We start from the raw sequence: 12,105 nt of genomic DNA, 5'->3' as shown, positions 1-12,105 counted from the left end.
GTTTCACATGACTAGGCTGGGGTGCAGCCATGGGTGGGCCTGGGAAGGGATAGGCCCACCCACTTAGCAGCCAGGCCCACCCACTGGGGAGCCAGGCCCAGCCAATTAGAATGAGTTTTTCCCCACAAAAGGGCTTTATTACAGACAGAAATACTCCTCAGCACCCCCCACCACCCCACCTCAGACGATCCCACAGGTGAAGAAGCCGGATGTGGAGGTGCTGGGCTGGTGTGGTTAAACGTGGTCTGCGGATGTGAGGCCGGTTGGACGTACTGCCAAATTCTGTAAAAAGTCATCTTATGGTAGAGAAATTAATATTACATTCTCTGGCAACAGCTCTGGTGGACATTCCTGCAGTCAGCATGCCAATTGCACGCTCCCTCAAAACTTGAGACATCTGTGGCATTGTGTTGTGTGACAAAACGGAACATTTTAGAGTGGCCTTTTATTGTCCCCAGCACAAGGTGAACCTGTGTAATGATCATGCTGTTTAATCAGCTTCTTGATATGCCACACCTGTCAGGTGGATAGATTGTCTTGGCAAATGAGAAATGCTCACTAACAGGCAGTGGCGGCTCCTGAAAAAATTCTCAGGGGGGGCAATTTTTCTGATGATTTAGGTGACCTACACACATTTTAAAAAAGATATGTCCAGCAACAACATGAAGACAGGGGCAGCATATAAGTCAATACCAGAAGCATTTATTGACTGATCTCAAAAGTGTTGGCTTACCAGGGTTGGTGGAGCCCTCAGTTTCATCTTTGCCTCGCAAAGCTAACTCAAACACTCCGCAAAACTTCACACACTGGATTAGCCGGCTGAGGATGTGGCGGTTCTTGCTAATGTCGTAGTAAATATATTTGTTATAGTGAATATGGAATATGATATGTTGAGTAAAATGTTGTGCTAAGATCTATTTAGGTCAGGAGCTGGTTATAAGTTCTGTTCCTATCCAATAACAATGGACAAAAGGGTCCTATCTTGTCAGCCTTGTCAGTTTCAGTTCTCCAGTAAACTTGTGATTATCAACACTAACCTCATCGTTGTGGCGGCGGACAGCTAGCCTGTATCCCTCATCCAGTTGAGTGGGAATGTTCACTCTCCCCAAAGCAGACAATCTCAAACAGGTATCCATGTGGGTCTTTGACAGCTCATGTTTCTTAATCTTTCCTGAAAGATGGTGCATGTCCATTACACACCAGTCGCTGTCCAAGCGGTGCTGTCTGCCGTGCCGCCTTCAGGGTGAAAGAGTAAGCAGGGGGTAGCAGAAGACTGCATTAGCTACATCGCAGCCTGCTAGCCAGGTTTTTCGTTCGTACCAATTTTTGGAAAATCCTCGGGTGTAGGACTTCCCCCCTTTTAGTAGAAACCTGTTGAATTATTAAATTTGGTCTGGGAGGTCCTAATTGTTTCGTTGCCAATTTATCTTCATTTGTTCGCCGACAAAAAGGAACTTCTTTCAAAGACACAATCGAGTTGCACTGAAGCCTAGCCATTTTGACAGTAATAGTGAATTGATTGACGCTGCTACCCGCTCTTTTCTTAGTTACGTTCATGGTTATGTTACGTATGACGAAAGCGCGTAAGTGCAAGCCCTCAGAAACCCATAGAGATTGTATTGAAAGCTCTGATATTTGAAAAAAATAGATTTTACATGGGAGTCTATGACAGACTTCTGGGCGATTTTCAACCTGACTGAAATCGCCCCAAAAGGGGGGGGGGGGGCATTTGAAGCACGACTTTAGCCTGATTGGACATTTAGTGGCACTGTGGCAGATCAGACGTCTAGATTACAACACTGATAACTACTGTTGCCGTGATATAATTGATTAGAAAAAAAATCCCTTCCTTTTCCCGTTTGGCAGTGCGTCGCCCATATCGCCCTATTGAACACACCGCCCCTGCTAACAGGGATGTAAACAAATGTGTGCACAAAATTTGAGAGAAATACGCTTTTTGTGCATATGGAAAATGTCTGGGATTTTTTGTTTCAGCTCATGAAACATGGGACCAACACTATACATGTTGCGTTTGTATTTTTGGTTCAGTGTACATTACCTCATTTGTCATCACCTCCAAGCCTCCAGTGCTCCTTCCTGGGTCGTCCTTGTTACCAGCATCAGCCAGTTGAGTTCAGTTACTACAGCTTATCTAGGGTTTTGATTAGATGGAATACAGCTATGAAGTGACTTTTTTTTATAGCAGGTTAGGAGAATTTACGCAGCAGGTTAGGAGAATTACCCCAAAATTAAACCTTACCCTAACCCTCATTCTAAACCTAACCATAACCTAAGCAAGCAGTTGTTTATCAACAGATTGTTTGTTGATAGTATGATGCTCTACAGATGGAAAATCCGGACTATCCAAATAAAGTGTGACCGAATTAGGCTGGGAAAATGCTCTCCTAACCTGCTACGAAAAATAACTTCCGGTCGTAGCTGTACTCAATCTAGTCACAACCGTTATCTAGGTCAATTAGCTTCCTGGTGGTCCGACCCCTCTCAGGTCTCAGGAAACACTTACTGACTTTGTTGGTTCCTAAGGTCACAGTCACACCCAATCCATAACAGTCACACCCACTCCATAATAGTCACACCCACTCCATAATAGCCCATTGATGTCAGATTTCAGAACTCATTAGAATGAGTGGTGACTGGTGGGGATACAGACTACTAGGTTACTCTGGGTCAGTTGTCGTGTCCCAGGATTGGGGACTGGTTTGGGCCAGTGGTGTATTGTATTGATAGGCAAGCTGGCTGGGGGAATGAAAGTGCCACCTGTAAAACTGTAATTCTATTCCGGGCCACCTGCTGTTTGTAATCCGTAGAGGGATTTTGGTTTCGGCTTGATTCTTGTTATTTGTTGCTTCGTCATAAAAAAGCTATATAAAGGTCCTGCGATAGACTAGCGCCCTGTCCAGGGGGGGAGTACTTGTACAGTGCATTCGGAAAGTATTCAGACCCCTTGACTTTTTCCACATTTTGTTACGTTACAGCCTTATTCTAAAAGGGATAAAAAACAACAACATCCTAATTAATCTTCACACAATACCCCATAATGACAAAGTGAAAACAGGTTTTTATACATTTTTGCAAATGTATTACAAATAAAAAACAGATACCTTATTTACATAAGTATTCAGACCCTTTGCTATGAGACTCAAAATTGAGCTCAGGTGCATCCTGTTTCCATTTATCATCCTTGAGATGTATTTACAACTTAATTGGAGTTCACCTGTGGTAAATTCAATTGATTGGACATGATTTGGAAAGGCACACGCCTGTCTATATAAGGTCCCACAGTTGACAGTGCATGTCAGAGCAAAAACCAAGCCATGAGGTCGAAGGAATTGTCCGTAGAGCTCCGAGACAGGATTGTGTGGCGGCACAGATCTGGTGAAGGGTACCAAAACATTTCTGCAGCATTGAAGGTCCCCAAGAACACAGTGGCCTCCACCATTTTTAAATGGAAGAAGTTTTGAACCTCCAAGACTCTTCCTAGAGCAGGCCGCCCCGGCCAAACTGAGCAATCGGGGGAGAAGGGCCTTGGTCAGGGAGGTGAACAAGAACCCGATGGTCACGCTGACAGAGTTCCAGAGTTCCTCTGTGGAGATGGGAGAACCTTCCAGAGGACAACCATCTCTACAGCACTCCACCAATCAGGCCTTTATGGTAGCCAGACGGATGCCAGTCTTCAGTAAAAGGCACATGACAGCCCGCTTGGAGTTTGCCAAAAGGTCCCTAAAGACTTTCAGACCATGAGAAACAAGATTCTCTGGTCTGATGAAACCAAGATTGAACTCTTTGGCCTGAATGCCAAGCGTCACGTCTGGAGGAAACCTGGCACCATCCCTACGGTGAAGCATGGTGGTGGCAGCATCGTGCTGTGGGGATGTTTTTCAGCCGCATAGACTGGGAGACTAGTCAGGATCGAGGGAAAGATGAACGGAGTAAAGTACAGAGAGATCCTTGATGAAAACCTGCTCCAGAGCACTCAGGACCTCAGACTGGGGCGAAGGTTCACCTTCCAACAGGACAATGACCCTAAGCACACAGCCAAGACAACACAAGGGTGGATTTGGGACAAGTCTCTGAATGTCCTTGAGTGGCCCAGCCAGAGCCCGGACTTGAACCCGACCGAACATCTCTGGAGAGACCTGAAAATAGCTGTGCAGTGAAACTCCCTATCCAACCTTACAGAGCTTGAGAGGATCTGCAGAGAAGAATTGGAGAAACTCACCAAATACAGGTGTGCCAAGCTTGTAGCGTCATACCCAAGAAGACTCGAGGCTATAATCGCTGCCAAAGGTGCTTCAACAAAGTACTGAGTAAAGGGTCTGAATACTTATGTAAATGTAATATTTCAGTTTTTTAATTTGTAATAAATTAGCACAATTTAAAAAAAAAACAGTTTTTGCTTTGTCATTATGGGGTATTTTGTGTAGATTGATGAGGGAATAAATCAATTTAATAAATGTTAGAATAAGGCTGTAACGTAACAAAATGTTGAAAAAGTCAAGGGGTCTGAATACTCTCCGAATGCATTGTACATCAATTTGCCTTACGCTACAGAAACAGGAGATAGCCTCCTGCCCTATGGGCCATTTTAAGGAAATAGTATGATAAAGCTCTTCCTTGTCCCTGTTCAGTTCATGGCTCTATTTCCAAGACTGTGTCCCAAACGGCCCTGTGAACCTACACTGCACAGATGATACATACAGTTAGTCAACTTGATAGGAAGGAGCAGAGTGCATCAGTGAGCAACATGTAGGGAGATGGAGAGGCTGCTGTAGCCCTGAACTGAATACCATACAACTATATATTTTTCTCCTACTCAATCTCTTTCTGTCTCACAGAGAGACTATTTAGGATAAGAATAAGACTACGCTTTCAGTAAATAGTCAAATGACACATAATAAATAATGGATAATTGCTGATGGGAAATGCAGAAAATGCAGCTACATGCCATTTCTAATGCATCTATGTGGAGTGCATAGAGAACAGAATAATGAGCCTTGGAATGGTCTTGGTGTCTAGTAAACAGAGAGGAGGAGGAAGAGAAACCAATGGCAGGCATCTTTCCAAGGTCAACCTTGAACTCGCCAAACATGGATATCAGATAGATGTCAACTTCCTCGTCCTCCTTTGGTTTTCAGTCCAGGGCCACAGCAGCTTCCACTTCCCCCTACATGATGTCAACCTCCTCGTCCTCCTTTGGTTTTCAGTCCAGGGCCACAGCAGCTTCCACTTCCCCCTACATGATGTCAACCTCCTCGTCCTCCTTTGGTTTTCAGTCCAGGGCCACAGCAGCTTCCATTTCCCCTTACATGTGTTGCTCTCTACTCATTCCTATCAAGCTGACTAACGAGGCCTAGATATGCGTTTGTTAGCGTATGCATGGTGTGTGCTCATTTCTCCTGTGCATTTATGTGTGTGTGTGCGTGCAGAGCAACTCCCACCTCAACCCCCCCTCCCCGGGGTCCTAATCACATGACCCTCGCGCTGGCTGCTCTGATGTCGTCACCAGGCAGAGAACATGATGGGAGCTGATTTAATCAGTGCTGTGTATATCTCATCCAGGGTTAGATCCTATGGCACACCTATGGCAAAAGGTTAGCATTTGGGGGGAGATTAAATCTGTGGCGGGGACGCTCTCTCTGCTGCTCTAACATCAGTGTTCTGCAGCTCTGCAGCCTGCAGGAGATCCCGTCCCCACATCATGCTATTAATAGATAGAGACAGAAACCTGCTGCAGGCCGGAGATGCTGTCTCGTTTGTCAAACTGAACAGAAGACACGGAACACCACTCCGTCCTCCTATACAGTGGGGGAAAAAAGTATTTAGTCAGCCACCAATTGTGCAAGTTCTCCCACTTAAAAAGATGAGAGAGGCCTGTAATTTTCATCATAGGTACACGTCAACTATGACAGACAAAATGAGAGAAAAAAAATCCTGAAAATCACATTGTAGGATTTTTTATGAATTTATTTGCAAATTATGGTGGAAAATAAGTATTTGGTCAATAACAAAAGTTTCTCAATACTTTGTTATATACCCTTTGTTGGCAATGACACAGGTCAAACGTTTTCTGTAAGTCTTCACAAGGTTTTCACACAATGTTGCTGGTATTTTGGCCCATTCCTCCATGCAGATCTCCTCTAGAGCAGTGATGTTTTGGGGCTGTCGCTGGGCAACACAGACTTTCAACTCCCTCCAAAGATTGTCTATGGGGTTGAGATCTGGAGACTGGCTAGGCCACTCCAGGACCTTGAAATGCTTCTTACGAAGCCACTCCTTCGTTGCCCGGGCGGTGTGTTTGGGATCATTGTCATGCTGAAAGACCCAGCCACGTTTCATCTTCAATGCCCTTGCTGATGGAAGGAGGTTTTCACTCAAAATCTCACGATACATGGCCCCATTCATTCTTTCCTTTACACGGATCAGTCGTCCTGGTCCCTTTGCAGAAAAACAGCCCCAATGCATGATGTTTCCACCCCCATGCTTCACAGTAGGTATGGTGTTCTTTGGATGCAACTCAGCATTCTTTGTCCTCCAAACACGACGGAGTTGAGTTTTTACCAAAAAGTTCTATTTTGGTTTCATCTGACCATATGACATTCTCCCAATCCTCTTCTGGATCATCCAAATGCACTCTAGCAAACTTCAGACGGGCCTGGACATGTACTGGCTTAAGCAGGGGGACACGTCTGGCACTGCAGGATTTGAGTCCCTGGCGGCGTAGTTTGTTACTGATGGTAGGCTTTGTTACTTTGGTCCCAGCTCTCTGCAGGTCATTCACTAGGTCCCCCCGTGTGGTTCTGGGATTTTTGCTCACCGTTCTTGTGATCATTTTGATCCCACGGGGTGAGATCTTGCGTGGAGCCCCAGATCGAGGAAGATTATCAGTGGTCTTGTATGTCTTCCATTTCCTAATAATTGCTCCCACAGTTGATTTCTTCAAACCAAGCTGCTTACCTATTGCAGATTCAGTCTTCCCAGCCTGGTGCAGGTCTACAATTTTGTTTCTGGTGTCCTTTGACAGCTCTTTGGTCTTGGCCATAGTGGAGTTTGGAGTGTGACTGTTTGAGGTTGTGGACAGGTGTCTTTTATACTGATAACAAGTTCAAACAGGTGCCATTAATACAGGTAACGAGTGGAGGACAGAGGAGCCTCTTAAAGAAGAAGTTACAGGTCTGTGAGAGCCAGAAATCTTGCTTGTTTGTAGGTGACCAAATACTTATTTTCCACCATAATTTGCAAATAAATTCATAAAAAATCCTACAATGTGATTTTCTGGATTTTATTTCCTCAATTTGTCTGTCATAGTTGACGTGTACCTATGATGAAAATTACAGGCCTCTCTCATCTTTTTAAGTGGGAGAACTTGCACAATTGGTGGCTGACTAAATACTTTTTTTCCCCACTGTAGTTGTCCCGGCACAGAGAAAGACAGTTGGCGTTCTAGAAGGATTTATTGACCGCTTTTCTCAACGTGATGATCCAACGAGACTTCAACATTAATTAATGAGCAAGTCTCTGTTAAGCTTGTGTTGTGGGGTCAGTGGTGGAGTCCTTTCCATTGTAACTCATTCATAAAATTTGTAGCATATAAGATGAATGAATGAACTGAATTGAAATTGAATTGACACCAAATCCTGAAGAGGATGAAACCCAGACTTTATAATAAGACATTCTCATATGTTATTTCATAGTTCTTATATCAGACGAAACATTTTTCTCATGGGCTAGCAGCCAGGGAGCAGGAGGTGGGGGATTTCATTATGATGTCCCTGAGAACTGGGGGATTTCCCAGGGGGCCATGGGTTCTCCTGGGGGTAGTAGCAGCAGGGTCTGCCCCCGGTCACCCTTCACATTTCTCCAAGGGTGGTCACTCGCTCTCCACTCTCTGCTATGACGGCCATACTGCCTGATACATTTAATGGATATACATGACAGTTGTGACCTACACCATTGAATAAACAAAGTATTTATTTATAACTTTTTTAATTCTGTGCCCTACACCAAAGGGACTCTGATTATAACATGCTTGATTAGGACGTCTTTCTTTCTTTCTTTCTTTCTTTCTTTCTTTCTTTCTTTCTTTCTTTCTTTCTTTCTTTCTTTCTTTCTTTCTTTCTTTCTTTCTTTCTTTCTTTCTTTCTTTCTTTCTTTCTTTCTTTCTTTCTTTCTTTCTTTCTTTCTTTCTTTCTTTCTTTCTTTCTTTCTTCCCATTCCTCTTTTAATGCTCCTTCCCACAGCCTCTATACTAGAGATCAGTCAGACTGTTTCTGCTGTGTATGTAGAAGTAGCTTTGCTTGTGTCCAACTTCTCAGACAAGCAGTGAGCACACTGAAACTGCACACATGATGGGTCAGTGGACCATTCCTTGAAGCAAGACGTAAATGTATTGACATCCAATATCGCATTCACAAACAAACCAGTCCTGAAAACGTTTGTATACTTTCCTTGATCATTCCTTGATCTCCATCTGTCTAGGATAAATCACCCTCATCTGAGACTGTCTAATGTGATGTCTAAGCCCACCCGGCCACCATCTGTCCAGAACATTCCCATGATCCTCTAGGCTCAGTCACATGGGCGTCCATGTGTGGGTGCCTCCTCCCTCCAGCACCTTGGCCTGGGCTAGCGTAATCTTCTTCAGCATCGTGGACTGGCAGTGTAGGGCGTCTTTGATTGGTGTGTAGCCACAGTCATCCAGTCGTGGAATGCGTATGTAATGGCATTCTATTCCCTGTATAGTACACTACTTTAGACCAGCATTCTAAATGGAATGCAGAAAAGACACAATAATTTGTAATACTGTCCAGATTGATCCAATTATTATACATTTAAACTGCAAAGACGCTTCATATTTAATTTCTGTGGTATCATTTTGTTATGTTAATAGGCCCTGGTTTCTTACCGGCTCTGTCGTAGCTGGCCGCGACCGGGAGACCCATGGGGCGGCGCACAATTGGCCCAGCGTCGTCCAGGGTAGGGGAGGGAATGGCCGGCAGGGATGTAGCTCAGTTGGTAGAGCATGGCGTTTTCAACGTCAGGGTTGTGGGTTCAATTCCCACGGGGGGCCAAATAATGTATGCACTCACTAACTGTAAGTCGCTCTGGATAAGAGCGTCTGCTAAATGACTAAAATGTAACTGTGGGGTAGAGTCCAGGGCCAGGGTCAAGGCCAGGGTTGCTCAAGCTGTGGGGTGGGACCAGGGGACAGGGTCAAGGCAAGGGTTACTTCCAGGTGTGGGGTGGGTCAAGGGTCAAGGCCAGGGGGCTTCCACCTTAACAACCTCTGCCTGGAGCTCAGCAGGCTGTAAACAGACAGAGCAGAGCAGTGTAACAGCAGGACAACAACACATTTAACCAAACTAAATGATCATTTGGAACACCACTCATTTTGATCCAATTATTATTATAACCTAAACTGCTTCACATTTGACTTCTGTGGTATCATTTTGTTATGTTAACAGGCTCTGGTTTCATACCTTTGGGAGCTGTGGGGTAGAGCCAGTGTCCAGGGGCAGGTTCTGGGGTGCTTTCACCAGCTGCAGGCCTGGAAACATCAAAGAGTTCTATAATTAAGGGACTTAATAGGAATAATGAAACCACTGTTATCTGTAGCTCATTTCCATGTCTGTTCTATTACTAATACACTGTTGTTGTATGTTACTACACCGTCTAACCAAAGTGCTGTAGATTCACTGTTTACGTTTTCCAATCACGTTAAGTGCTGATTACATTCTAGTCTGATTAGATAGTCAAATGATGCAATACGGAAAAGCTCAGCAGTGTCCAGAGATGTATTATTTGAGTATAGCATTGACTTGTGCTCAGAGATGATTGTGAATGAAGTGTGGCTGTGTGTGTAAAGTTCCTTAGTTCATTTTAGGGTGATTACCAAAGGGAATTAACTAGCATTACGCAGCATCTGTGAGTGTAGCCCTGACGCTCATGTTTTACCAGCTTACCACTGGCACCCTGCACCTACTATGTCACCTCATGTTATTTGGGAAAATGACTAAGCCTACAACCGCCTGGACAAAATGTTGTAGTTCTGGGAACACTTACTAAGGGAATAGTACACAGACACAGTGGAAATGGATGCACACTCCTACGCACACAAACAAACACACACACACACACACAAACACACACACACACACACACCCCATCAACCCTCTGAGACCCTCGACCCCACAACCAGTATGTCTCCTATAACAATCCTAGCCATTACCAGGACAGTCTGTTGGGTCAACAACAGTGTTCCTCTCGGCAGCAGTGTGAGAGTCAGTGTTTATCTGACCACACGCATGAGGAAGCATCCTTGTAAAATAAAACGTGACTAAAACAATAAAACAATCTGGGTAGTGAGGGAATTGTGATTGGCCACATTAGTTGCCATGGCGACTGTCTGGTGAAGTTAGCCTCATGAAGCTGCTGTGTGTTTATTTCAGGACTCATCCTCTTGCAGCAGGAGGAAGGCATGATGCCAGAGGCCTGTTATATAAGAGTTGTGGCTTTTTTTATTCAAATGTGGCTCCATGTACAGAATGGTGGTTTTGACAAGGTGGAATGGTCGGTGGGCCTAATTCACCACTCACAAAAAACTGCACTCTGAGCTTTCTCTGTGAAATCTCTTGATGTGCAAAGGTTTTCTTTATACTGGACATAAATAAACTTGCATATTAACTAGTTTTTTGTCTCTCTCTCTCTCTCCACCTCTCTCCACCTCTCTCTCTCTCTCTCTCTCTCTCTCTCTCTCTCTCCTCTCTCTCTCCACCTCTCTCTCTCTCACACTCTCTCTCTCCACCTCTCCACCTCTCTCTCTCTCTCTCTCTCTCTCTCTCTCTCTCTCTCTCTCTCTCTCTCTCTCTCTCTCTCTCTCTCTCTCTCTCTCACCTCTCTCCACCTCTCTCTCTCTCTCTCTCTCTCTCTCCACCTCTCTCTCTCTCTCTCTCTCTCTCTCTCTCTCTCTCTCTCTCTCTCTCTCTCTCTCACCTCTCTCTCTCTCCTCTCTCTCCACCTCTCCACCTCTCTCTCTCTCTCCTCTCTCTCTCTCTCTCTCTCTCTCTCTCTCTCTCTCTCTCTCTCTCTCTCTCTCTCTCTCTCTCTCTCTCTCTCTCTCTCTCTCTCTCACTCTCTCTCTCTCTCACTCTCTCTCTCTCTCTCTCTCTCTCTACTCTCTCTACCTCTTTCTCTCTCTCTCTCTCTACCTCTCTCTACCTCTCTCTACCTCTCTCTCTCTCTCTCTCTCTCTCTCTCTCTCTCTCTCTCTCTCTCTCTCTCTCTCTCTCTCTCTCTCTCTCTCTCTCTCTCTGTGTCTCCTATAGAGGACTGATGAGGAGGCGGTGCTGGACAGAGGGGGCACTCGCTCCATGCTCAACACCAACTTTGAGAAGGAGGAGCTGGAAGGTGAGTCAAAATTAACAGCTTAAGGGATGCATCTCAATAGTCTAAACCGGCTTCCTCTCCTTGTTTCCACCTTTACCTAACATGTAACACAAGAACTGGACAGGTGAAAGCAAACTCCTGGTAGGCTAGGTGTTCCCTATTCTGCTTTTACCTAGTCTGTGACTTCATATCACTTCTGGGTGGAAGAAGAAGACACAAGGAGACAAGGAGCGGAAGCTGGTTAAGAAAACTGGGATGCTCCCTGTGACCTTTCTCAGACACTCACGGTTGCTGTTATTATTTGTTCTGCCTGCAGTGGAAACGGTGACACTGTATTTGGTCCGGTGTAGTATTCCCTGCTGCCCCATAAAGAGATCCTATGGATTTGTGAGAGAGGACACTGTAGTGAAAACAGGGAATACACACACACACACAGAGACACCACACATTCATGTCTTAATACGTGTGTCACTGCCATGCTACAGAGAGCAGCATGGGAGAGAAAAGACGTTCCATGACATCAGCAAGTGCACAGGCCTGAGGGATGTTGTGCTATTTTTATAGAAAACCTCCCATCTTGACTCACAGACTGTAAGCTGCAGCCAGGGTCCTCCGGGGTCCTCAGTGTTTCAAGCAGGCATGTCCTGGGCTGCCCAATTGTCTTTTATAATAGTCTCTATGACACATTCAAAGGGAGATATA

At 45.0% G+C, this 12,105-nt stretch overlaps 1 protein-coding gene across 3 annotated transcripts in view; it reads left to right on the top strand.

Annotated features, from left to right (window-relative positions):
- The window catches only part of LOC121535956 (sodium-driven chloride bicarbonate exchanger), a 35,992-nt gene that overhangs the window by 6,460 nt on the left and 17,427 nt on the right, over positions 1 to 12,105 (top strand). For all 3 annotated transcript variants that reach the window (XM_041843191.2, XM_041843192.2, XM_041843193.2), the window contains one exon: positions 11,343 to 11,424. In XM_041843191.2, coding sequence (XP_041699125.2) covers positions 11,343 to 11,424 — 82 coding nt within the window. The remainder of the gene's footprint in view (positions 1 to 11,342; positions 11,425 to 12,105) is intronic.

Source organism: Coregonus clupeaformis, chromosome 16 (assembly GCF_020615455.1).
Source record: "Coregonus clupeaformis isolate EN_2021a chromosome 16, ASM2061545v1, whole genome shotgun sequence".
NCBI classification, from domain to species: domain Eukaryota; kingdom Metazoa; phylum Chordata; class Actinopteri; order Salmoniformes; family Salmonidae; genus Coregonus; species Coregonus clupeaformis.
The sequence above is the reverse complement of the archived record's forward strand: the minus strand, read 5'-3'. Positions and strand labels throughout refer to the sequence as shown.